We start from the raw sequence: 27,882 nt of genomic DNA on the forward strand, positions 1-27,882 counted from the left end.
TATAGCTCTTTTCCATAAATATATTGACATTTTTGCTTTGTTCCATAATTTTTCCAAAAAAAGTTATCCCCTTTTGTGTTGACCCAAAACCCACGTTTGATTTCAGACCAAATACAAGTGGACCATTTCCAAATGACCCTGTACCACTTTCCCCCTCCCCTCTCACCACATTTCTCAGTACCATCCACGCTCCCCCTCCCCCGCTCCCCATCTCCCCCACCCCTCCTACTCTGAAACATCAAAATAACAAAAACCAATTTATTTATTTATTTTTATAAAAAAAAACCTTTTTCTACCCTTTTTTCTTTAATCTCTTTATTAAAACACCAACCAGCTAAGCATAAAAAGGTATGATGTAGGTGGGTCCCCTGTTGTGTTCTTGTTGTTGAAATTCTTGATCAAAGTTGTTAGTATTGAATTTTTGATTTTTGAGGAGTTTCCAAAGTACCAAAATTTTTTAAGACATTTGAAGCATGTGGAGGAACTATGGAGCTTCTGCTGATTCATTCTATCAGGTATTATACTGTGTAGCAGAGTGAGATATTTGTGTTTCAGCCTGAAAATTTATTTGTTTTATTTTATTTTCAACTGTAATTTGTGGTATATTTATTGATAGGTCCGTCCTGAATGTGCTGATGATGTTCCTGAAACCAAGTTTAGAATCAAGGTAATTGGTATTTTTCTAGATACATATTATGAGTTAGATGGGTTCAACTAATTGTATATTTGTTGTAATTTTAGTAGATTTTTGTATTTAAGTTTATGTTGTATGTTATTTTGGTCTGTTATGATGAAGGCTTGAATTTTATTTATGATTTTGAGATTATTAGAGATGCAAATGTTTGGAACAATGATTTTGATTGCAAAGCTAACTGTAATTTGACTTTGGAGTTGCATTTTTAGGCTTTTGATTATCTCATGTTTGGAGATAGAAAGATTTGATCGAATCATTTGCTTTTTGAGGTATAAATGAATTCGTCTTTATGAATCCTCACTGTTGATTTTTGTCAAATATACAACAACATCAAAGCCTCAATCACAGCTAATTTCGGGGCTATATGAATCCTATATCCATTTTTTGCTCCATTCCAATATTTAATTCAAGTTTTCTAACACTAGAGGGAAGTTTTTCCAACTCTTAGCAAGTGTTTGACCTAATATAAACTCACCGACTTGTCCAAACGTTATTTCCTGTCTGTTGGTTCCTTTAATCTTGTCAAAGAATATTTGGTTCTTCTCGATTATTTGCAATTGGGGTGAGGCTTCCACAGTTAGGAGGTGGTGAGGAACATTTCACAAATTGCTGGTGTGATCTCCAGAAAAGATCATCAATTTCTCAATTATTTTTGTTGTACTATATAGGTGTGAACTAACAACAACAACAACTATTACGAGCCTAAGACTCAATCCCAAGCAAGTTGGAGTCGGATATATGTATCATCATTGTACATGTTGCTCCATTTAAGCTCATCTTAGCTAGTCTATGGTGAATCCTCACAATACTGAAAACAGGTGGTGGGAACTAGTGTAGAATTTCTCCCGTTACAACACTTGGTGTTTTTTTCACTCTACTTAAATGGTGTAGACTGATTTCAAGATTGCTCATAAGTCTAAACTAGAGCATTCCGGGCGAACTGAAATTTTACCGTATAAACATCAAGGGAAAGGATAAAGCCTTTGGCCCCCTTCCCAAAATCCTCTGTAAACATGGAATAATGAGGATACAAAAATATAATGAAGGGGATGACAAGAAATATAATAACAGAAAAAAAGAATAATTTGTTATCATTTTAAGTACTATTATTCTTAAATGTCCTAGAAAACTAAAATACTCCTAGTTACACCATACATAGATTATCTAATATCCAATTTTCATATTGGAGCTGTTTTTTTGCTGATTTTCCTCTCTACGTACAAAGGCAATCTATCCTAGTGATCAGTTTAGCTATTATCAAAACATTGTTTCGACTAGAATGAATGCTTCTACCTCTAGCTAAATAGCCATCTCTTTTCTTGCTTATCATAATTTTGTAGTGTCCATCAGTGATCCTTACATCAGCGACATTTCGCGGCTGAATGCCCAAACCCTGATTCAATTTTAGTTGTCGGAAAAAAAATTGTCTTTTCTGTTTACCACCAGAACAAACTGATATTAATTCATAAAATGAGGGTATGATGCATTATCAATTTTATAAGATTAGTTAAAAATTGTATTGATATTTTATTACTAAAAATTGTTGGATATGTTGTTATACAACGTTGGATAAGATTGTAAATGATCATAGATAGAGTCGCAAGTAGTGCGAATATAAAGGACAAACTTAGAAAAGGTTACCTGAGATGGTTTGATCATGTCCCATATAGACATCAAATTGTATTGATGTATAGGTGCAACACTGATCTTAGTTGTTGTTACAACAACTAAGACTCCCAAATATCTAACCATCTTAGCTGTTGTTACACTTACATAAGGTTCGGCATTTGCAATGAATCTTGTTCCTCTAGTTTTAGATAACTCATGATTTACTCTGTAATAAATGAGCTCGAATAGACTGTGAAGGAAGGGGATTCATGTAATGACCTCAACTTGGTTTGGAATTGATGTGTGATTGATTGATGGCTTGAATTGAATCCTTGTCACCCTTCATTTCTAATGTTTTGCCTCATAATTATTATCTAATAATCTACTTATTCAGGTTGGGAAAACCTTAAGTTCAAGAAGATGGCATGCTGCATTTACCCCTGAAGGTTATCTTGATATAGGCAAAATACTTAGTCGAGTTTGTCGTGGGGTAAGGTTAGCTTCATGATTCGTAAGTTACTTTCGGTTTATGTGCCAAATGATTCAGGAATATTGCAATTCTGTATTTTTATCATCTGTACTGTTTGTTTGATGCTTTTTTTTGTGTGGGACTTAATTAAAAGAACTTGTGACATAATCCTAGTCTTTTATACCTATTTCTGGTAAGTTCATTCATCAGCGTAACAGAATGTTTAGTATTGAGTATTTGTGGTTTTTAGGGAATCCATCCAACAATTAGAGGTGAAGTTTGGGAGTTCTTACTGGGCTGTTATGATTCAAAGAGCACATTTGAGGAACGAGAGCAATTACGACAACGTCGGAGGTATTTTACTTTCCTTACTAAGCAAGTATAAATATATCCAGGCAACGATTAATTTTTTTCGAACTGTATGCTTCATCATCCTAAGTTAGTTACTCGAGTAGAATTACAATAGAAGTTGTTGTTGAAGGTGACTCAAACATGCTTGTTTTCAGCTGCTTGCATGAGATCTTAAAGCTCAATGGTTTCCAAAGTTTCATATCTGAAGATTTACCTTTAGCGAATTCTGTATCTATGATTCGGCAATAGACAAATTATCATCTCATGTGAATTTCATCGTACTTTGCCATTCAACAGTGTATATCAATACCTAATCCATGTCAAAATCACATTCTCAACACACATTTCTTGTATGCATTCAGGGTACATTATGCTGCGTTGAAAGAAGACTGTCGTGTGATGTTTCCCTTAATCGGAAGTGGTCGGTTTATTTCTGCACCTGTAATCACTGAAGATGGTGACCCTATTCTAGATCCTATAGTTCTTCAAGAGTTGAATGCGGCAAAAGAACCAACTTCAGTTGGTCAAGTTGGTAATACTTAATATGTGCAGTCCCCAAGTAGTGTGATTTCTCTTTCTCTTCCTTTCTGGTGGAAGGGCTCTTGGATGCTGTATACAGTGACGATTGTTTTTTGGACATCGTGCAATTACAGGTCCGTCTGATGGTTTTGAATTGGTGAAGGAGCATGACAAAAAAGTAATCCAGTGGAAACTCTCATTACACCAGATAGGTTTGCATGCACTTGTTTCTTATCATGCCAATATGTAATTCATTCATCTATTTTTCAGTTTTGGCAAGTCGAGTATTGGCTTTGGATGTACTATGGATTTTTCTTATTAATTTGGCAATCACTTCCTTCTTTGTTATTATCAAATTTAATTTCTTTATTTGTATGTTACATCTTTCAATCCTTGTTCATATTTATTCTAGGATTGGATGTGATTCGTACTGACCGGACACTTGTCTTTTATGAGAAACAAGAGAATCTATCAAAGCTTTGGGATATTTTGGCTGTTTATGCTTGGTTCGACAAAGAAGTTAGTTATTGTCAAGGTGAGTTATTATAGTATCCTCTTAAGATAATTCTTCCAGTATTTTGGCTTCTTTGTGATCCCGTGATTGCTTTACCACAGTGAGTTATGGTCTGAAGTAGACTAAGATCTCGTGTTTGTGATACTGGTTTGAATGTTGTAGTTTCTACTTATATCTCGTCTTTGACTTGCTACCATGCACTATGCTAAAGTTGACGATCAGTTCTAATTGCTCAAATCTGTGTACACTCTCAAAATTTCTATAAAGCTAAATGTTCCATTCATAAATTATTCTTGTAAGGGAAGATGTCCATATATTACAAATGGTCCTTTTGTGTCTTTTCTCACCAATGTTAATATTTTTGTCATTGTTAGCATTAACTTTATTTCCAGGGGGGAATAATCCTTTTTGTTTCCCTTCCAGTCCAAGTAGCTTGTGCTGAAACTATTTTAACATTTGACAATACGAACAGGAATGAGTGATCTTTGTTCTCCCATGATTATTCTACTTGATGATGAAGCAGATGCATTTTGGTGCTTTGAACGTATGATGAAGAGACTGGTACATAACTTTACTCGGACTGCCTGTGTATAGCTGTGTAAATTGTAATTTTCTGAATTTTCATGAATACCCGCATCATTTCATAACAGAACTTGTTTGGTTACCTCAAGTTGAATTCCAGTAACACTAATTTGTGTTCATCGATCCTTTTGATATCTAGCCTTGCAATTCCTTAGATTTTTGTAACTACTGTGGCTAATACTAAGTGTTCTGTGCATTTTTAAAGAGAAAAAATTTCAGAGCTACTGGGAATTCTGTTGGAGTGGAGGCGCAGCTAAGTAATCTAGCATCAATAACTCAAGTTATCGATCCCAAACTTCACCAGCATTTAGGTACCACCTCTCTACTTTATCCTCTAAGACCGAGTCCACTATCCAATTTTACTTCTATTTTCATCTACAACTCTTTATATTGATGCAAACTTTTGTCATACTGATGGAGTTACAAATAAGTCAAGGGAGTTAATGATGCACCATACCATATATCCTAGTAATTCTTTCACAACCAATTCATAACACATTTTCTTGTTTGTGTGAAGTTGAACTGTCGGAAGTCTCAAAACAAGAAGAACATTGCATGTTAAAGAGTCCTTCACTTACGTTGTTAACCTATTATGTTAGGATGTTCTGGTTTATATCTATGTTGCTCGGACTCTTCAAAAATGTCAAGGGGTGCGTGTCGGATTCGCCAAAAGTAGTGTATTTTTGGAGAATCCGACACGGGCGCGGCATCGAAAGTGAAGAGTCTGCGCAACTTAGGTTTATATACAGCTCTGTAACTTTTGCATTGCTTCAGTCACCGAGAGTCTGTGAATGTTTCTCCGAATCTTCTACGCCATGCCTAAAGTAACTCAATTCATCACTGTGCAATTTATCTTCACAATGCTTTACAGTAAACCCCATGTCAGTAATTGTCTCGTATCTGCATTCAGTCTTTGATAAAGGAACAAGCTTTGCAGCCACTTTGAGGTCCTTTTGTGAACTGAGTCTCTCAGTGATATTCTTTTATATATATTAATTGCTTGAGAATTAATCTTCTGGTACAAATTTTTAACCATCAAAAGTAGTCAATGATTCTCTCTTTTTATGCTTCATCTTGTGAAAAATATCATTGAATTTCCTTGTGATCTTGGCACACAGAGACATTGGGTGGAGGAAATTACGTGTTTGCTTTTCGGATGCTCATGGTTATGTTCCGTCGAGAATTTTCTTTCGCTGATTCGTTATATCTTTGGGAGGTAAGATTTGCCTCCTAATAATGTTTTCCTGATCTGAAGTTGCGAAGCCACTAGCAAATTTCCCTTCTCTCAAAGTTTGTGATTTCACCATGATGTTCGTATTCTCTAAATCTTCTCTTTGCCTGGTTTATCCCCATTTGCCAACAGATGATGTGGTCTCTGGAATATGATCCAGAGTTGTTTTTTCTGTATGAAGAAGACCCTGACTTGACTGCTGAAAAATCTGGACGAGCAAAAGTTAAGTCGATACGCCAGTATGGGAAATATGAGAGAGATAACATGAGAAGTGGAGGTAAGGATGCAGAAGCTCCCCTCCCAATTTCTGTTTTCCTAGTTGCCAGCGTCCTGAAGGACAAGAGTGCGAAGCTAACAGAAGCTAGAGGACTGGACGAGGTTGTTAAGGTTGGTTTGACATATACATAATTAGGTGCTATGTCTTCATTACCTGTTTTCTCCTTTTAAATCTGCTTTGATATGGAAACAACCTCTCTACCTCCACAAGGCAGGGGTAACGTCTGTGTACACTCTACCTTTTCCAGACCTCACATATAGAGTATGTATTCATACTCTAATCGTTTGCTTATTATTTTCAGATCCTGAATAATATTACTGGAAACTTGGATGCCAGAAAGGCTTGCAGTAGCGCTATGAAACTTCATAAGAAGTATCTTAAGAAGGTAACCTTTCCTATTGACGGATAAATGAAAACGTGTGTTCAACTTTATCTTAATATTACAAGATAGTTTGAAAGAAAAAACAGGATATTGTACATGAAAAACAGTCATTCTTGAAGTACTTGTATCTAGGTAGCAATATTTGCAAGATTATTTTTCGAAAGACGGATTTCATTTATAAATACATCTACTGGTTAAAACAGGCAGCCAACACTAATAGGTAGTCGAGCAGAGGCGAGTACTATGGAGCTCATGTGATATTCTCTCTGAACATAATGACAACATCACCTCATTGCTGGCCAAGAAGGTATGACAAGAATCTATATTCATATATTTTGGGCTTGTCGATGAACATTAGCTGTTTTTGCTACTGTAGTTATGATGTGCTAAGACCTAATATCTTAGGATTGTCGTATTCTGTACGTGTGTATTCAATCCAAATGTAATGTACTATGTATACAAGGACACTCTTCCAAAGGTTGTACTATAATCTCAATCATGTTTCAGTAACAAAACAATGCTTCATCTTTGCTGTGACTTTTGATGTTCTTTGATATTGGCTACCAAGATATATAGACAGAATGGTCAAGACAAAAATCAAGAGAGGCAGATAAACAGAAATGATGTTCCATAGAAAATATTTTCTAAGAAACTGAGTATGAGTTGGTTTCTTACTTATTTTCTTGTCTTCGGTAAGCAAGCAAAAACTATCATCCTAAAGTTACTTGTATATAACCTAGGCAAATGCCATGGGAGGTGAAAGTGGAGAGTAGGGGGTGTGGGATGGTGGGGATGGGATGAATATGAGGTGTGTTGACTATCGTAGTTCCTTTGTTTCAGTTGGTTTGTCTCGTTTTAATTTGGCACATAGATTAAGAAAGTAAAAAAAAATTGTAGTCTTACATGAAAAATATGTAGAATTTATCAAAATGTATGGGTAGAGTCATTGTGGTAAAGGTTAAGGTTTGTAATTGCAAGGGATAGAGGAGAAGATCACATGCATCTATATCATAAAATCAATTTTCGACTAAATGAGAAAGACATGATAGATTTTGTCTCATAACACTATAGGAACGATGAGAAGAGATATATTTTACGTCCTAAAGGGCTATAATTGAGATACCATTGTATAAACAAGCCAGAACCATTTCGCAAGAACAAATACATTACTTATATCAAACAAGCAAAGAACAATTACGCGGAAAAACAAGAACAAATGCATTACTTATATCAAACAAGCAGAAGAACAACATTAACAAGTTTATAGTTTACAACAACTCTCAAAGTTCATAGCAGAGCATTATTTGAAACAGACAGTAATGTTACTTCACAGTGATTGATGATTGATGGCAATCAGAAACCATGAATTTTGATGTGTTCTTTCTTCACAACCCCAGCCTGTTTCAAAGAAATCAATGATTCAGACATCAGCTTAAATATAAAATTTATTCAAATACTACCAACAAACTGTAAATTCGATCAAGCTAGAGAACATCCCAGAGACCCTCGTATCAGGAGATCAAGAAGAGGGGATCAGTGCTTATTATATAGGAATATATATATTTTGATAACCGAAAAATTCCCTAGGGCCAGCTGGTGCAATATTCTAAATTGGTGGACAATGAGCCCACTCTTTACTTCCCCACTTAAATACAAAGCTTTTGTTGTGGCAAGGATCAAACTTGTGATGTACTAACCGAGGCACATGCATGACATGCTTTCTTCTATGTTACCCTCTCATCGCAACAACAACAACATTATACAAGGTGCTGCAGATTGATGTGAAGAACAATTACCTGGACAAGAAATGTTGAAACATTCTTCCGTTGATCACCCTGAAGTTGAATAACCTTCAAAGAGAAAAATCACCCTAACATTAGTCATATTGCTTACAACATTTCTCTTTGAGACAATATAGAGATCGATATTTCAAGGCAAACCTGTCCCAATTCTGAATCCTGAACAACAGTACCGTTGCAGCAAAACTCTTTTTTGAGATCCTTAAGAATTTTATTATAGCTGAATTCTTTCTTCAAACCTTGCACAGTTGTCAAGCTTTTCCTACCATTCCTTTGCTGTATACGGATGTGTACATAATCTTTTGTCCCCGCACCAGAGTTCTCAGCATTTGCCTCAGCAAAGGGATCTGAGGACACCAAAGCACCACAATAGTTACACCTTAACTAATTCTACGGGATATCTGTCACCTCTCACCAGCAACAGGTATCAGACAGGTAACTCTGTCTAGCAACGCTAACAAATAGGAAAAAAATCACCTAGTGTTTTGTCCCTGCTAGGATTTAAATCTGAGACCTCGACCTAATGGTTCTCAATCTATATCATTGACCACTATTTACAATAAAGCATAACTCGAACAATACAACTCCTCTTAACTAGAAAGCTCATCATTTTCCTCCTCTTAACTAGAAAGCTCATCATTTTCATCCTTTTCGTTTTCATTTGCACATAACACAATAAAGATATAACCTCTTATGACGAGAAGGAGTTGCTCGGATGGTAAGCACCCCTCACTTCCAACCCGAAAGTTGCGAGTTCGAGTCACCAAGGAAGCAAAAAAAGGGGTGGGAGTGCAAAAAAAAAAAAAAAGATATAACCTCTTATGTGCAAGTGCTTACTTCAAGATTAAAATTTTCAAGAGATCGAATTAAAAAGATGTCAAGACATAGTGAAATAAACCAAATTCAACCAACAAGGAATGTAAATTGATGGAGTTGCATACCAAAAGCATTAGGAACTTGGAGATCAAGATCAGACATGAAACTTGGCTGAAACGAAAGGGTAATACGAGCACACACAATTCTTCAAACTTGAATGCTCAGACCTAGAAAAAAAAGAACCCTTCAGCAGTTAGTACTTGTGCAGGACATCCCATCCCACCTTAAACAGGGGGGAGAAGGGGCTAAAGTAACAAAAACTAAAACAAAGAGTGTGTTTGATACGGAGGAGAAACTTTCCAATTTTCACGTTTGATTGGTCAAATATCTTTGAATAACTTCCCCAATAGAAGTAGAGAAAACACATTCCACAAATGACATCCTCATTAATTGTCTCCTCTCCGCCCTTCAACAAACTCCACCTCATCTCACCACCCAACTCCCAAGTCCATAATGTTTGCCTAAATTATACGCAATTACTTCTGAAATAATATTTCCTTCTTATGCATCAAACACAAGAAAATAGGATTCGAATTCGGAAAACCCAATATTTCATCACAAATACAACAATCAAAGGCATGAAAACAAATCAAAACAGCACATCATAAATTAAAGAAATGTAAACTAAAATTCCCATTTTTCATCAAAGAAATAACTAAATACAAAAATTCCAAACATCATCCCAAAAGTTTCAGATCACTACAATCATAATGGAGAATTACCCGCCCATAATTAAAACAGTTACACACAAATTGACTCGAATATTAATCATCATCAAATAAAGTTATTATATGAACAAAGGTGTATATAAATTACCTGATTTGAAGGTTAAGGTATGGAGATGATGATTAGAGAAGACCCAAAAAAAATTAAGAGTAAAAAGATTTCAATTCAATGTGAAATGATCGATAGAATATATGTTAGGGGGTCGCAAATTATAAAACGCAAGTGGAGCTTCTATATACTGTCTGATGGAGCAGTATAAACTCCTGTGCGCCCTTTCTGTTCACTTCCCACTATAATTGGAATGATTTTTTTTTGGTTAATCCAAAGTTTTTGACTCCGGAAAAAGGTGAAATGAATTTCATGGCCAAATATTTAATTCCTCGTCTAAATTTATGTAATATAATTTAATTTGACACAAAATTTATATTTTAGACTTTTCATTTTTTTATTTCAAAATAAGTAATTTGTTAGGATTTCACTGTTTTAAGAAGGAATTGATCTTATTCTTTCAGATTTATTCTTAGTTCAATCCATAAAGTTTTACATCAATCACTTTTTTGAGGCATTTAATTTGGGGTAGGGACGACAATTGAGTGGGTTGAATCAAATTTGAGCAGATTATAATGTGTCAAAGATTCAACACAATTCAAATTTGTTTGATTCAAAATGAATTAGGTAATGAGTTATAGAACGGATCAAGACCTAATTCAATTCAATTTTTACCAAGTTTTAATTATTTTATTTATTGTTTTATGATTTTTAGTGTCTAATAAAATCATTGTTTTTTCTTTATTATAACAATATATGACATATTAAATTTAAAATATTTTTGAAAGATTTCTCTGAGTCAATTTGGGTTACATACAAACCTAATTTTTAATAGATTGATTTAAAATATATTAAGCTAATAAATATGTGGGTTAATAATCCGCCCAAATTTAAACAAATTGAACCAATTGAGTTTGATTTTGTCCTTCTTAATTAGGGGTAGAACACTCCTTATTTTTTAATGAAGGAGTAATTTCTTAAATGGTGTGCTTAAGTTAACAGTATCACTTATTTGGAAACAAATAAGTAATTTAAAACAAACCTTAATATTTTCCATATATTTGTTGACTCCAATTATTTCATTAAAAGTAAAAATAAAATTTTAAAATCAAATTATTTCTATTTATTGAAAAAGTGATATTCTTTTTTAAATAAACTTAAAAAAAAAAGACATTCCATAAATTAAGACAGATAAATGTCAAACTAGTGGCCATGCTCTTTAGTTTACCAAAGTTACTAAGTTCCTTATTTCTAAATTCTAACCAATTTTGGCACAATTTATTTATCCTTTGAAATATGATTTCAGCACTAACTAAAATCCCATCTTTTCTACTTTTCATCTCTCTCCTCTCTCACACACTTTCACTTCTAATTTAGAATTATATTATTTTAGATCGGTATTTTTCAAGTTTGATAGTTATATAAATTGAATGTTGTTAAGTCGTTTTTAAATATTTAGAGGATTCAAAAATTAAATTTGAAGTGATACAAAATAAATTTGAGTTAGATTTAAGTTAAATTTCAGATAAAACATAACGAAAAAGATAATTTTATGTATAATTATGCATAATATTGTAAAATCGTATACAAGAATATATAAATACCTCTTATAATTTTGTATAATATTATATAATGAGTATATAATATAGTATATTGATGTAATGAGTTGTCTGGTATTCCATGTTGAGGGCTTATGAGCCTAATTTGTAAATCTTTGGACTGTTTGGGAGGGTTCATTAAGGGTTGGAAATAGGTTGCGCACTAGAGCCTAGCTCTATGAGGTAGCCACCTCGCATTGAGCTTGGCTCCATGAGGTTGCCTAAGGCGGTGGTGTATATGTTGAGGCTTTGAATGAAGGACATATTAAGATTTAATTTTAAACCACTAGTTTTATCGTTGAGAAGTGAAGATCGTCGAGATTTAGAAATTCTTTTAATAAGAAAATACAAATATTAGTATTATCATAGTTTAGTTCAAACAGAACTCTTCCTAGAAGATGGCTTGGCTACATAGATTAAGTGGGAAGGGATGGTTTTAAATTTATACAATAAAGTGATTAATTTACAATAAATATAATCATGTTTTTATTTACATAAAAAATAGTCAAAAGATATAGAAAGTATTACATTGACTATACATTATGATACACTAAAAAAAGCTAAATATGATTACCTATATAGTAGTTATATATAAATTATACAATATGATACACTCAAAAAGTTGAATATAGCTTAACTATTATACTGAATAGACATGAATCGTACACCGACTATTTAATCCAACACACTTAATCCAAAGCATATATCATTTATGGTAAAATTATTTTTTTTTTAAAATTAAACCCCTCTAATATAATGTCAGTACGTCAGAATGAAACAATATAATAATATAAAAAGAAACCCCACCCCTCTATTGGCTGACCCCTTGCCATTGACCTAAAAGACTTGAAGGTTTCCAATTGGGTGCACTCACTTACAAGAAACTACAGAGGTGCTCACATACTCATTTACAAGCACTTGCCTAAAAGCAAAAAAGTGTAATTTTCCCAGATCTTTCTTTGAAGTCCCAAAATCTTGTTCTTCTCATCAATAAAATTAGTGGTCTAAAATGAAATATTAATATACTCCCGTCTCATCTCTTCTTCCCATTTTTCCGATTGTTGAACATCAATTCATAACCCTAAACATGTCTGACCATGGATCTTCACATACATGCTGTTTTCGTTGCACCAAATTCATATTAACTGCAGGCTTAACAGCTCTCTTTGTCTGGCTAAGTCTAAGAACCTCAAAACCATCCTGCTCCTTACATAATTTTTATTTACCTGCCCTTAACCTATCTGATAATTCCAACACCACAAGATCCAATCATACTCTGTATTTTCAGCTCAATTTGAACAACAAGATGAAGGACAAAGGTGTTCGTTACGACGAAATTATGTTAAGGTTCTATTATGGTACAAATACCAGTATCCCTTTAGGTAATAGCACAATAAATGGATTTTACCAAGGGCATGATAAAAAAGCAAAGAAAAAAGGGAAACTGGAAATTCAGAAAATGGCTTGGGATGCTGCTTTAAAGAATGTTACAAATACATCAAAAGTGGTTTTTAGGGTGGATGTGGCTACAAGAGTAAGTTACAAGATTATTTTTTGGTTTGGCAAGAAACATAATTTTACTGTGGAAAATAGAACATTGGAAGTGGATAGTACAGGTAAATCAAGTGCACAACAGCTTCATTGCTATCTTATGGGTTTAGGTTTTCCTCTAATTGTTTTGGTTAGCTTGATTCTTTTGTTGTAAATGACTAGTACGATTCAATTCAATATTTTGTTCGTTTTGGTTTGATTGTATCCTAGTTCTATAGTTTGGATCAAAAAACTATTGATTCCAAAAAAATAAATAAATTACGTTTAGCTCATTTATGTCATTTTCGTTTGAAAAAAAGTCAATTTTATTTTATTATTTGTTAACTGAAATTGACAAATTGACAGTAGTTTTAGTGTTATCTTTCCTTTTGTATTTATTCTTTATTAAATTTTGCCGACTTGTTTTATTGTTATGTTACTTTGACTTTTCAAGCATATTATCATATTTGTGTCAAATTCTTACCCTTGTTTATCGTCGTATTACTTTGACTTTTCAAACATATTACCATATTTGTATCAAATTCTTTGTTAGGATCAAACGCTTACTATCATGCTTAAAGTTAGTAAAAACATAATTTTATTTCTTAATAAGTCTACTAAGAAAGTGCTATGTTCGATCATGATTTTGACTTGGACCACCCAGCCCTTCGTGGGCCTTGCCATAGGCAGGATGTTGACATTACTCAACAATTCTCTCCCAACACCTGTCTTATGCAGAATGTTGCTCTTGGGATCAAACCCACGACCTTAGCTCTGATACCATTTGTTAGGATCAAGCGTTTACCATTATGCAAAAAGCTATAGGTCATAGCAAATGCGCAACTTTATTTCTTAACTAAATCCACGTCCAAACAAGCGTCGTGTTCGATCATGACTCTAATCAGGCCCCCAGCCCCTCGTGAGCCTTACTATAGATAGGATGTTGACATTACCTAATATTCTTTAAAGATACATTTCTTTTGAAGAATTCAGCATGCATCTGTCGATATTTTTAAAGAGACCTAAGAATACAATAGTTGTATGATTTTTTTTTCTTGGACACCATTGTTTTACTCATTCTCTTTAGGTAAATATTATGATTCATGTTCATTGTTTCATCATTAATAAGTGGCTATAAAAGAACCATGTAGAATTATATGTTTTGATATCATAAGCCTCATCCTTTTTTTTTAATAATTATTCAATCCTTTCTCTTTTTTGTGAGCCATGTTGGCTTTGGGCCACATTAAATAAAGGAAATTGGAAAGTTTATAATTCGATGCTTTCTGTCTAGAAATATCATATCCCACTAGGCTTCTCCCTAATTATTTACCTTAAGAAAATGAAAACACATGGATGAGTATTTTATGGACAATGGATACCTTTCTGATTGTATTTTGAGTAGCAACTTCTAACAACTTCTTAATTGAATAATATTATATTTTCTTCGTCTCAATTTATATGGCATTATTTAACTTGACACATTATTTTTAAAAAAAATGATTTATCATTGATAACATCTTTTCCATTTCCCCACCTCATCCATATAGATTTGAATCTTTAGCATACTACATTTAGGGTGTGCTTAAATGTGTTCTTGATTTTTTATTATTTTAAGAGAAGTAAGTGGATTTTTTTTATTCTTTGGTGTTCAACATGTAAGAAAAGGAATATAACACTTAAAAGCTATGTGTATAATCTATACAAAATATTATGGGAGGTGAGGGTAGGGGATCGAAGCATGGTTGGTGCCGGATACTTCATGACTTAAATTAACGATTACTCAAAAATAGTAAAGGTGAATTTTTGAAAAATAAAAGCTTAAGCATTCTTCATCTTCACAAGACAGGGATAAGGTTTGCGTGGGGAGAAATACTCAACTTTTTCAAGTTATAGTGGTCACAATTAATAGTTTGAGTTGCAATAAGATTAGAAACACAATAATAATCACATTTATAGCTCTTTGGATTAAAATACTACCAAGCTTGGTTACAAACTCTTGTGACATTAGGATTAAAAATATACTAAAACTTTATAGGAAGATCAACAACTCAATTGGAGAATTTAAGAAAAACTTATTTAGATAATTGGAATTAGATAACCGATTCTTCTTCAAGATTGATATGTCCAATCGAAAACATGCTAATTAAGTTGATTAATTTTAACAAATTTTTTTTTTAATGCTTGTATCAGGAAAAAAAAAGTACTTAAATCTTTTGATAATGTCAAATGAAGGATCTAGTGGATTCTTCAATATAGAACCTAAATAATAGCCGAGAGAGTAAGAAGAAAGAGAATATGAAGTAATTATAATACTCACTATGAATATAAATAAAGAAGATATAAGATATTTTAGGGGAAGGTATCACGATCTAAGTATGATGACACTTAGCATAACTCATCAGTACGTAAACCAACTCATATCAAACATGCATTTTTGGTAGAATCAACAATCAACGAGAAGATAATAACAATATAAAAAAAAATAAAGTGGAAAGAAGGAAATAACATCTCTCTATATATATATACACATGAGAACGTGGTCCAATCGCATGACCTGGTGGACGAAGGTACAAAGCTGCCAAATGAGTACAATCGACAAACAGTCAAACATAGACTAAATAAGTACAGACTTGTCGCGAATATAAAAAAAAAACTAGCCAAAACTATATAGAAATTGAGATAAGCTGAGCTACGACGACATCAACTCACCCTCTATCTCCAAAGATCCCTGATGAAGCTCAAAATCAACGTTAGTGACTGGTGCTCGGATCTGCCATGAGTACCAAAATAACAAGTACCTAGTAGGTAACATAGGTTGACTAGGCTTGGGAAGTAAATATATATGAAAAAGTGAGGAAGTAGCTGAAAGTAGAATTCAAACAAGCGAAGCAATAACGAAAAGTCTAATTATAGCTCACGAGTCTAGAAGGAATAGAACAATAAAGTAAAGTAGTTATCTAAAGCTAACTGGACTCTCATAAGCCTAGAAGGTACCCTTGTGCGCAATTGCAAAATAAATAATCCAAATGGACCCCCATAAGCCCGATGAGTACACAAAAGAACTAAAGATATCCCTAACTAAAACTAAGATTAGACAAACTCCCCAACTAAAATGGTTGAGCCTAGACTCGAACCGCGATGAAGACACCCCGAAAAATCCAATAGAACAATAATGTCAGGACTCGAACTTGACAAATAAAAGTGTGCTCAGATTCAAATTGCGACTGGTGGGAATGCGCCAGGGTCTCAAATCGTGGCTAGTACAAATGTGTCAGAGCCTCGAACCACACCTAATAGAAATGCGCTAGGTCTTTTATCGTAGCTAATAAACACAAAATGTCTCCAAAATCATATGCTCATCATCATGCGGAAACGTAACATAGAGCGAAACCATCTTCAGATTCATCAAGGATCCACTCTAGCTCGAAACCCACAGCTTGATGCAATATCACCAACGAAACCCGCAATCTCACTTGAAACACATCTCGCTGAAACATAAGGAAGTTATGGATGAAAGGCTACATGAGTTGAGTTGTCACCTAACTAAGAATTCATTCTACTGGATCCCGGTCTGCTACATCAATCTGTAGGGAGTTAGTACCATCCGAGATTTCAAAGGCATAACGACTCCAAATAACAATCATAAGACAATCACTAACCTATGCCTAGGATAAGTCCAAGAATAAGTCACAAATAACAATACAAGAAGGTAATGAGTTACAACATGGCAAGGCAACTATGCAAACAAGATAAACACGCTTGAATTTCTTGAAATTACCCAAAAGAAGGCATAAACATGATCTCTACCAACTAAATATGATATGTGCTAGGAACACCTTCCAAAACTAGATAAATAACATGTAATTACCAACACAAGCTCAATCTAAGATCGATAATCCATAGTCTACCTCGAAGATGATCGAACATGCTTCAAAATCAACTAAACTAGAGATTTATTCTTTTGAACCGCCTCCAACTGTTGCCACGCTATCAAGTAAATGATCATGATAAATGGACATTTAGACACCTAAATTGAAGCACTTAAATACAGGACCAAAAATGAGTCCAAAATGACATCATGACCCACACAAGGAATCCCATAATTGACTCTGTCAACTGGTCCTAAAGTAGACACCAACAAATATGAGCTAAGTCTCAACGAACTCTACTCAGATGCTCGGATTCTTGGGATAGGTTCAGAAATTCATGCACATAAATAAATTATGCAACCCCACCAAATTTAATATTCTGGACTCAATAGAGATGTCACAACTTTCAATGGAGGTTGTCTCGATAAAAAGTATGTTTCACACCTAAGTTTCATTTTAAGCCAATTCTATGAGATAACTCCGAATGAATCTGGAAGCCTCGAAACCCGAACCAAGGATCATTCTAGACCAAACACAACATTCTAAAGCTAAAAGAACAGTAAGAACTTATTATTGACTTTTTAAAACCAGTGTGTTTTCAATTCCAAACAGCCTAGCCGCAATCGATAAATGCTCAATTACACATCTTAAAGAAGATGTAGACGTTTGTTATCAATATAATAACCCATCTAGAAAGTTAGGGTCGATTTCACATGGTATGGGGTTCTAGTTTTGCTTTAGACTATTGTTGATTTACTAACTATTTGCATGTTTGAATATTATGAGAAAAGTAAACTAGGGGTTTAAAAGTGAGCAACACAATTTGTCAATTCAATATAAAATTTCAATAATTGTTCTACATTTTTCATTAGTGAGATTATTTTCAAGTATTAAGAGATCCTACGAATGTGCTAGCATAAATTCTAATATTACCACTGGGTGATTGACATTGATTCAAAAGTTGATGCCATTGGGTAAGTTAGGCTATTGATATTTGTGATAACATTTCAATTTCTCACTAAATTTCACATGAGTTTTCTCAAACCTCAATGTGTTTTCAATTCTAAACAACATATAACTTCAATTAGGTAATCTATCTCTATATTCAAATATAATTATTGTGAAAATAAAATCAATTAATATCAAACTTCATGATAAAGTTTTAAGATTTTAACAATCTTTATTTAGGCAAGTAGCTACAAAGTACCTTAAAAATCAGATTGTGTAAATAGTTTGTTTCCAATTTTTGTCAAATTATATTAATCACTTTCAAATTATTTTATTATCTAGTTCTCTCAGACATGTTAAAATATTAGCCAAATACTCTTATTTGATATTCATTGAGAGGTACTTATTCACAAAAATATGACTAGAAAGGGGGGTTAGGAGCACTAGGAATCTCGATCCGATAATGAAAAAAGTCATTTTAGATAAACGATTAGAAGCACTATGTAAGCAAGCAAATGAGTTGTCTATTCTATGTGATATAGAACTTGGTCTAATTGTTTTCACTCCAAGAGAAAACAACGCATTTGTTTGGCCATCTCTAATCCAGGCTAAAGATAGCGTAAAGAATTATTTAGCTAGCATCAATAAAGGAAACCTAGAGAAGTTGGAAAGACATGACCACCACCTTAAGAAAATAGTGGATGCTCAGGAAAAATATATTTATAAAATAGAGAAAATGGTTGAGCAGAAGGAAATGGAGAAACTCTTCAACCAACTTGTTAAGGCAGAAAAATGAGTTGATGAATTACTTGACATCACAGAAACTAAAGGTTTGTTAAAGCTATTTGCAGTTAAGAGGAGCAAACTTGATGAAAGAAAAAAAATACAACTGAATGAAAATGTTGAAAAATGAAATTAACCCCAATGACAACGATGATGGAGAAGAGAATGATGGAAAATCTTAGGATGTTCATTGAACATGTAATACTTTTTTATTTTTCTATTATTATTTGATCTTCTTATCTTTTAGTAGTATTACCTGGTTTGAATTTGTTTTTTCGTTGTTCATCTTTTTATGCTATTGTTATCGTTTTAATGAAATATGAAGGATAATCTATTTAAGTCTAGTCAAACTCGTCATACGTATCTTTTTGTTTAAAAATCCTATATGTGATCAATGAAGTGTAATAGTGATCATAGGTCTCTGATTAACAAATTAATAAAGAAAAAATACCATGATTTCCTCTGTATGTCCAAACTTTAATAGACAGATGATACACACCAAACTACAAAATCAAAATTCAAAAACTAATAACAATAATAAAGATTAAAAAATGACAGAAAGATAGACACAAGTAGGAACTAATTGACAATAATGGTTGTAAAACAACTAAAATTTTGAATTACTAATACGAACAAGCATCTAATCTTTGAATATGACCCTCCAGAGGAATCCTTTACTCGTAGAAGCAATTCGATCAATATTACAAAGCAATCACAATCACAATTGATAAAAGCTCAATTACACCTCTCAAAGAAGATGTTGACGATCACTAGCAATATAATAAACCACCTAAAAAGTTGGGATCAATTCCATAGGCAATGAGGTTCTAGTTTCACATTAGAGTGTTGTTGATTTACTAGCTTTTTGCATGTTCAAAAATATTACAAGAAAAGTAAATTGGAGGTTTAAAATTGAGCAACACAATTTGTCAATTCAATATCAAATTTCAATGATTGTTTTACAATGTATCAATAATGAGATTGTTTTCAAGTATTAAAAATCATAGGGATGTGCTAACATATATTCTAGTATTATAACTAGGTAATTGATATTAATTCAAAAAGTTGATGACATTGGGTAAGCTAGGCTATTAGTGACACTCTTTCAATCCATCTCTAAATTTCACATGAGTTTTTCAAACCCTAGTGTGTTCAATTCCAAACAGCCTATAATATCACTATTTTTTTTCACCTTTTCATTTAATTTTGTCATAAAATTACCAATTTGAATTATTTTTCAGATTCAAATTATATTATTATTATTTTAAAAAAATATTACCTACAAAAACTATGACAACACTATTCCAACTACAACTCTAACTTAACTTTGAAAATTTTAAATAATGTTTTTATTTTTTTTATTTTTAATTTTGATGTTATCTCCTCTTTCTTTGGGTCTCCAAGATTTCAACCCTGCCGATTCAAATTCATATTTGTAAAAAAGATACTATTTTTATACGTAATTAATTTTTTTCTGGGGTCTCGATGATTTGATATATTAGTTGTAGGTTTATCAGATAGTACATGCAATTGAAGGATTTTCTTGAAAAAGTTGTTGTGATTCTTAGAAATTGCTAAACTGTGAATATCTGAAAAACCCAAATTGGAATTGAAGTGGGATTCTTGTTTTTTTCTGTGATTTGCAAGTATATGGATGTTTTGGGTGTTGGATGCAGACGAAAGAGGATTGAAGAAGCAAAGGGGTATTTTTGATTTGTGTTTTGGGGCATGGGGACGAAGAACAATGATGGTGAAAAACCAAAGGAAGGATCAAAGTCAGGTAGGAGTAGTAATGGCTTCATTCCGACGTCGTTTCGAGTTCTTTCTAGGATTGTATCCTCTGGTGCTTCGACTGTTGCTTCTACTGTTAGGTCAGCTGCTTCGGCTATTATGGACAGGGACAATGATCATGATCAGGTGCAATTTTCGTGCTTCAAATTACTTTGAATTAGTTAGATGTTATGGTGAATAGATTGTATTTTAGCAAAAGGTTGGAACTTTACTTGTTAATCTTGTCAATAAGTTGCTAGTGTGGCCTAGAGGTTAATGAAGTGGTTGAGAGCCGTGAGGTCTTAGGTTCAAATTCCAGCTGAGATGAGTTACTGATACCTGTTGCTGGTGGGAGGTGGCAGGTATCTCATGGATTAGTCGAGGGCTGCGAAAGTTGGTCTAGACACCAAGGTAATAAAAGAAAAATCTTGTTAACAAGTTATAGCTGGATAATAGTAGTTGGATGGACACCAAGGTAATTAAAAAAAAATCTTGTCAACAAGTTATAGCTGGATAATATTAGTTTGATGGAATTTTAATGCTGAATGGTGCTAGTTTATGCAGCAAATTCTTTATATCTTGAATGCTTCACTGGTTTTTTTTATTGTGTTTTAAGGTTACTCTGGAGAAGTTCAGAATTTTTTGTGTGACAATATTTGTTCCATCATTTTAATGAATATTTTTGCGACAAAAGTAAACTCCCTGTTAGAACTTTCCCGAGTTTGTATATAGTTTCAAGAATTATACCATATGCGCTAGTCAGTGTTGTAGCATGGATGGATCTAGGGTACCGGGTTGAGTTGAGGTGAACCAGTAAATTTTGTGCTAAACCTATATTTATATTGTGAAATCTATTAAATATATAAGAAATATCTGTTTGGACCCAATAACAAAGCAGTAACTTGGTTCAACGACAGTGAAGGAACCCACTTAAGCTTAGGTTGGTTCATTTAGGATTTCATCACTAGTCAAGGATTTAATTCAGTTATGATTCTTCATTTATGTAATCATCATTGAGAAACTTAATACTGAAGGTTTCTCAGTATACGTCTTGTATATGGAGGTTTCCCCCATCATTAATAAATTTTATGCCTTTTCTTAAAAAAGGCTTAATATAGAAAGGTGGTAAACAAAAAATTTGTTTGTTTGATGGATCAAATATATTATATGATATCAGTTCAATCACTTGCCTGCAGTGCTAAGAGGTGGTGGTTGCTGCATTGCTATGTGAATATTCTTTGATTCTCTTATTGCACTTCCCGATGGCAATTATGCCGTCTCATATTCTTCTTCTACCACATCAGGTTCTGTGGGCTGGATTTGACAAGCTGGAATGTGAGGGAGGCACTTCTCGTCAAATTTTGCTCTTGGGTTGTCAGTATGGTTTCCAGATTTGGGATGTTGAAGATTCTGATAATATACGCAACTTAGTTTCCAGGTCAGATGGTCCTGTTCCTTTCATGCATATATTACCAAAACCAATAGCATCAAAGAAGCACGAGGACAAATTTTCTGATAGTCGCCCAGTTTTAATACTTTGTACTGATGGGTGTTTTTCTGGAGGTAGTAACATTCGGGAGGGCATAGGGAAACTTCATGATGTAACCATCCAACAGCATCATGACCAAGAAAGTACCAGTTTTGATCCTGCTATTGTTTGGTTTTATTCCTTGACATGTCACTCTTATGTGCATCAGTTGAAGTTCAGATCAGTTGTTCATTTGGTTAGATGTAGCTCCCGTGTGATTGCCATTTTACAAGCAACTCAGGTATGTGTATCATATTATAAACTTTTGGTTGATCTCTTCTTGCTAGACATCGGTTAAGTTTTTCCTATTGCAGATACACTGCTTTGATGCTGCAACTCTATATAAGGAATATACTGTTGTTACCAATCCTGTCATCACGGGTTTTTCAGGGTTCGGTAGTACAGGTGTGGGACCTCTTGCATTGGGTCCCAGGTGGATGGCCTATAGTGGAAGTCCAGTTTCAATTTCAAATTCTGGTCACATCAATCCACAGCACCTTACTCCTTCAGCTAGTTTCCCCAGTCTGGCTCCAAATGGCAGCTTAATCACTCATTATGCAAAGGAATCCAGCAAGCAACTTGCAGCTGGTATTGTGACTCTAGGGGACATCGGGTATAAGAAGCTCGCTAGGTACTATTCTGATCTGTCACCAGATAGTAATTGTTCTCACTCTGGGACTGCTTGTGGGAAGATATCAGGAACTGCTAATGGTCATCTCCCAGGTGCAGACAATGTCGGAATGGTACAAATTACTCTGATCAACATCCATTATCTCACTGTGAATAGTGGTTTAAACTTATGTCTTCATGTGCCATTTCAGTTACTTTTTTCTATATCTGCTCCTTGTTGTGGACAGAATATTTCGCTCTCTTCCTCTTTTGAGTTGATACATGTAAAACGTTAGTTGTTGACTGATTATTTTTTTTGTGTTCTGTTGATTTTGCAATAAGTTCCTTCATATTATAATCAACTCTTATATTGTGGTTATTGTGTTGTGTGTGTCTCTCTTCATTTAATTTGGATCTTTGAAAGTGATTGGCATTTGGTGCTTTATGAATACACTGTTGTGGATCAACATTCGACCTCTATGTTAACGTCATGAATTTTGTGCATCTTAGGTCATAGTCAGGGACATTGTCAGCAAAGCTCTTGTTGCTCAGTTTAGGGCACATAAGAGTCCTGTTTCAGCTCTATGCTTTGATCCTAGCAGTACTCGATTGGTGACAGCTTCAGTTCAGGGTCATAATATCAATGTATTCCAGATAATGCCTATACTATCTGAAAATAAATCGCCTAATCCTGGTTCATCTTATCTCCATCTTTACAGGCTGCAGCGTGGACCGACTAATGCGGTAGGTGTAGTTTGCCTGCTTCTTTTCCTGTTTAAATTTATTGTGTTTTAAGGACTGTAAACTAAATTTTCCTTTTGGATATCTTAGGTTATACAGGATATAAGTTTTAGTGGTGATAGCCAGTGGATTATGATAACTTCTTCCAGAGGGACTAGCCATCTATTTACAATTCCTCCTTCAGGGACGGTTAATTTTCAATCTTCAGATGCATTTCTTACTGGTAGGAGTAATGGCTCTAGTGTCTTGGAAAAACCTGCAGTTCATTGCACCTTGAATTCAAAAATTCCGGTGCTTAATCTACATAACATCTGTGAATCTGGTCCTCCGGTGACTCTTTCTGCTGTTGGTCGAATAAGGAGTGGAGGTAATGGGTGGAGAAATACTGTAACCGGTGCTGCAGCTGCTGCAACTGGAAGGACAATTTCTTTTTCTGGGTCCATTGCTTCAGCTTTTCACCACTGCAATAGTACTAGTCAATATGCTGATTCAGGCCTTCTAAAAGCAAATCATCGCCTGCTTGTTTTTTCATCTCGGGGCTGTATGACGCAGTATGCATTGCGTATGTGTTCTGAGCTAGATTCTGTTGCAACCTTTCCTTCTATGGGTTCAACTTACGAGGCATATCTTGAAACAAAATTAGTGGTAGAGGCAATCCAGAAGTGGAATATTTTCCAGAAACAAAATTACAAAGAACGAGATGATAATGCTGATATATATGGTGAATTTGGATGTTCTGATAGCAGTAAAGTATTTCCTGAAGGAATAACCAAGGGAAACAGTGTCTCTTCCGAGACTTGGAACACATTTACTAAAGAAAAGATAAGATCTGAGATAGGACATCATATTTACATATCCGAAGCAGAACTCCAAATGCATAAACCTCATAATCAAGTGTGGGCAAAACCTGAGGTACATTAACCTTTGTACGGTAACGTGATCTCACTTCCATCCTTTTTGAGTAATTGCTGAAATCTCTATCGTCTTTTTAAATATGCAGGTATTTTTTCGATCATTTGTTATGGATAGGATTCACTTAGACGATGAAGGTGGTGGAGAGGCTGAGATTGAAGTAATACCAACTCATATGGTTGAGGCAAGGTCAAAACATTTATTTCCAGTTTATAGTCACCACCTTCAAGCTTCCAAGAGCGGAAAAGCAAGGTAATCAACACTTTTCCTTGGTTTGAAAAGATTTTGAAACTGTTTCTGTTTTAGAGGTGGATAGCAATTTGCTTTATCTGAAGTGAGATTTCTTATTTTTGTTTACTAAATGGATCAAGTGTTCGTGTTCATGGCGACAACATCCAACAGTTACGTCCAAGTCCAGAGGTCACTGCAAGCAATAAGCTCAAGTTAAATAGTGGTTGTGAGTGCTCTTCCCTTTCCATGGATGAATCCAGCATTGAACTTCACCATGGCAGAGAAACCGAGAGGGATAGTGTTGGAGCGACATGCCAAACGACTAGTGCCTTTGTAAATAGTAGTGACAACACTAGCCTAGATTATGTAAATGATATAAGAAGCACCATGGAGACTACACAATCCAAGTTTGTAAATACTAACCTAGGTGTTACAAAAACTCACTCATTTAGAAGATGAAGCAGGTTAGTTTTTTTTATTTGAATTTGAAGGCAATGAAATGAATTGCAACTTTATTTTTTGCTTTTGTTACTTCCCTTCATAGGTTCTTTTCTTTGTATGTACCATTTTTACTCAAAATTTATGTTGCTCGGATATTTAAAAAATCAATATATATATATAAAGCTGGAAAAAAAAGAGCTGATGTGGCATGCTTCATTGGCCTCTATTACTATTTATTTATTTTCTTAAAAAAAATTCTTTTATTTTTGTTCAAAAAAACTTTTTAAACATTTACTCTCTGTCCTTATTATTAACAGTTAATCTCTTTCCTTACTATTAGCATTTTTACATTTACTTTTACTATCAAAATAAATTATGTAACAGCTAAGAACATAGTGGTGCATTTAGTATAATTATAACACGTAGTAATTTCTCCAATTAAATTTGGGACGTTTTCCTAATCCACATAACTGATTATCTACAAATTAGCACTAATTAGAAAAGTTTAATTTTTTTAGTAATTGCAACATTAATGATTATATTTAAGTTTTAATAGCTATTTAAACTCTGTTAATCCCCCACTATTTTCCTAAGCATATTCTCTCTACAGCTAATTAAATTCCTTCTAAGGCTTAAAGATACATATTCATTCTCTATCTCATCAACAACTTTCCTCTTTCATTTCACATATGTAATCAGTTGCTAGGCTCCTTGATCTCTCTTCCTTTTTTAGATTATCTCTAACTACATATGTCAAATTGTGGAGTGGTATTCGACTAAAAGTTTATATTTATACTACGTTATTGGCAAATAATAACTTATTGCTTTATATTCTATGCATAATTGTATTGTTAAATTATTATTTTGAGTGTTTTGAGCTTATTATGAATTTTATGTGTGTAGAAAATGTATCAAATGAACATGATCGAAAAAAGAGGTGATTCTGGCTCCTTTTGAAACAAAGGAATAACGATTGAAGGATAACTAGGTCCTTGCCTCGCGAAACACACATGTGAAGAAAAAAAAAAAGAGATTTTAAAGTTGATTGGACTTGCCACTGATCCTCTTGAAGTACAAGCCAAAAAAGATTATTTCAATGAATTTGGATTAATGATTTGATTCCTAATGAGGAAAGAACATGTGAATTTTGATCCATTTTTTGATCTAGTATATGTATCAATTATTTGTTAATATATATGGCTTCCAAGTTCCAACAAATTATAGTCTCCTTGTGAATTATCATTATTTTATTTATTTTAAAATTTGCATCATTGAAATGATCTAATTGTCCATTCTTCATAAATATAATAGATATTTGTTTCATTGAGAAATGCGTATATTTACAAATTATACTAAGAATGTCTAAGAATTTTCTTCTATTATTTGAATTAATTAAATTGTTCCAATTCATATAAATGTTGAAATAGTATGAGGATTTTAAAAATATGATTTTGAGAAAAGTGTTAAGAGGAAGCAGTCAAGAAATTTTTGAAAGCAATTAGAGAAGGGGTACATTACTTTTGGCTAAAAAGTTTTCTCACTGAACAAGTTGATGTTTATAAAATTCCTTGACATTGTTCTTCATCAATACATTTTTAACCATTTTAAATTTTCGGATTATAAATAATTAGTAGAGAATAAATATTTCATATTTTGAATATTTTACAAAATTACATTTTTTTTTCCTTTTACTTTGTAATCTATAGTTTTTTTTTTACATAAGATATGGATTATATTAACAAATATTTTTTAATGTTAGAATATCTACTTTTAAATTTAAAATTAGAGAATTTTGTAATTGCAAATTTTAAAAAATCTAAGCTATGAACTTAATTAATTATAAAATAGGTGATATGCAAAGTTTTTGAACTAATTTGAGAAAATAATTAAATTTGTATGCATAAATACATGAAGATTTCATCCATTAATCCATATTATATCTTGGATAAATTTGTAACGAGGTCATATCATATTCCTATTGTACTATTCCTATTATCTATTTTTCACTTTTTAAAATCTTTTTCTCTCTTTTTAATTCGTTCTTTCTTAAGAGTCAAATGATACAAATTTCGATCAAAATTTCGTTAATATATATCTTCTTACTCATATTGATAAATACATGAGTAAAATTATAATTTATAGTACTTTTCATATATAAGCTTAGAGTTACTAAACAAGTTGAGGCTTATAAAATTCCATGACATTGTTCTTCATCAATACATTTTTAACCATTTTAAATTTTACGAATTATAAATTAGTAGAGGATAAATATTTCATATTTTGAATATTTTACAAAATTAGATTTAATTTTTTTTCCTTTTACTTTGTAATCTATAGTTTTTTTTACATAAGATATGGATTATATTAACAAATATTTGTTAATGTTAGAATATCTACTTTTAAATTTAAAATTAGAGAATTTTGTAATTGCAAATTTTAAAAAATCTAAGCTATGAACTTAATCCATTAATCCATATTATATCTTGGATAAATTTGTAACAAGGTCATATCATATTCCTATTGTACTATTCCTGTTATCTAATTTTTCACTTTTTAAAATTGTTCTCTCTTTTTAATTCGTTCTTTCTTAAGAGTCAAATGATATAAATTTCGATCAAAATTTAGTTAATATATATCTTTTTACTCATATTGATAAATACATGAGTAAAATTATAATTTATAGTAATACTTTTCATATATAAGCTTAGAGAAACACATTGTTAGTTGACTTAATTTTGGACATAGGATAATAATAACTAAGAAAAGAGTTTTAAATACTTATAATTAAATAAAAGAAAAATATTATTTCAAAATTTTAATCTTATAATCAAAAGAAATTGTAG

The 27,882-nt window shown here is 33.1% G+C and overlaps 4 protein-coding genes across 7 annotated transcripts; 3 read left to right on the forward strand and 1 right to left on the reverse strand.

The window, feature by feature from the left end:
* Positions 1–322: 322 nt before the first annotated feature.
* On the forward strand, positions 323–7,158 carry LOC125862607 (rab GTPase-activating protein 22-like). The gene is made up of 13 exons (XM_049542720.1): positions 323–515; positions 617–667; positions 2,697–2,792; positions 3,022–3,125; positions 3,485–3,654; positions 3,776–3,853; positions 4,054–4,176; positions 4,628–4,716; positions 4,943–5,048; positions 5,856–5,953; positions 6,101–6,355; positions 6,547–6,630; positions 6,831–7,158. Exons 1-13 carry the CDS (start codon positions 474–476, stop codon positions 6,849–6,851), a joined length of 1,317 nt encoding a protein of 438 aa, XP_049398677.1. The 5' UTR covers positions 323–473; the 3' UTR covers positions 6,852–7,158.
* A 663-nt stretch (positions 7,159–7,821) lies between these two features.
* Positions 7,822–10,264, reverse strand: LOC125862608 (protein translation factor SUI1 homolog 2-like). Its single transcript, XM_049542721.1, has 5 exons — positions 10,119–10,264; positions 9,368–9,469; positions 8,568–8,773; positions 8,424–8,477; positions 7,822–8,025 (listed from the first exon to the last, which is right to left on the reverse strand). The coding sequence occupies exons 2-5, from the start codon at positions 9,402–9,404 to the stop codon at positions 7,981–7,983; spliced, it is 342 nt and encodes a 113-aa protein (XP_049398678.1). The 5' UTR covers positions 9,405–9,469; positions 10,119–10,264; the 3' UTR covers positions 7,822–7,980.
* Positions 10,265–12,652: 2,388 nt separating this feature from the next.
* LOC125862159 (protein NDR1-like) lies at positions 12,653–13,421 on the forward strand. The gene has a single exon (XM_049542168.1). The coding sequence runs from the start codon at positions 12,762–12,764 to the stop codon at positions 13,377–13,379; it is 618 nt and encodes a 205-aa protein (XP_049398125.1). The 5' UTR covers positions 12,653–12,761; the 3' UTR covers positions 13,380–13,421.
* Positions 13,179–25,115, forward strand: LOC125862158 (autophagy-related protein 18f-like). Of its 4 annotated transcripts, none has more exons than XM_049542165.1 (8): positions 13,179–13,290; positions 20,455–20,724; positions 21,882–22,346; positions 22,420–22,848; positions 23,225–23,458; positions 23,546–24,367; positions 24,456–24,619; positions 24,739–25,115. In XM_049542165.1, exons 2-8 carry the CDS (start codon positions 20,536–20,538, stop codon positions 25,055–25,057), a joined length of 2,622 nt encoding a protein of 873 aa, XP_049398122.1. In that variant the 5' UTR covers positions 13,179–13,290; positions 20,455–20,535; the 3' UTR covers positions 25,058–25,115. The 4 variants fall into 4 exon arrangements, with proteins under 4 accessions (XP_049398122.1, XP_049398123.1, XP_049398121.1 ...); XM_049542166.1 differs by lacking the exon at positions 13,179–13,290 and having other exon boundaries at positions 20,203–20,724; positions 21,882–22,015; positions 22,145–22,346; XM_049542164.1 differs by lacking the exon at positions 13,179–13,290 and having other exon boundaries at positions 20,203–20,724.
* The last annotated feature ends 2,767 nt before the right edge of the window (positions 25,116–27,882 follow it).

The sequence above is a fragment of the Solanum stenotomum genome, chromosome 4 (genome assembly GCF_019186545.1).
Source record: "Solanum stenotomum isolate F172 chromosome 4, ASM1918654v1, whole genome shotgun sequence".
NCBI lineage: Eukaryota > Viridiplantae > Streptophyta > Magnoliopsida > Solanales > Solanaceae > Solanum > Solanum stenotomum.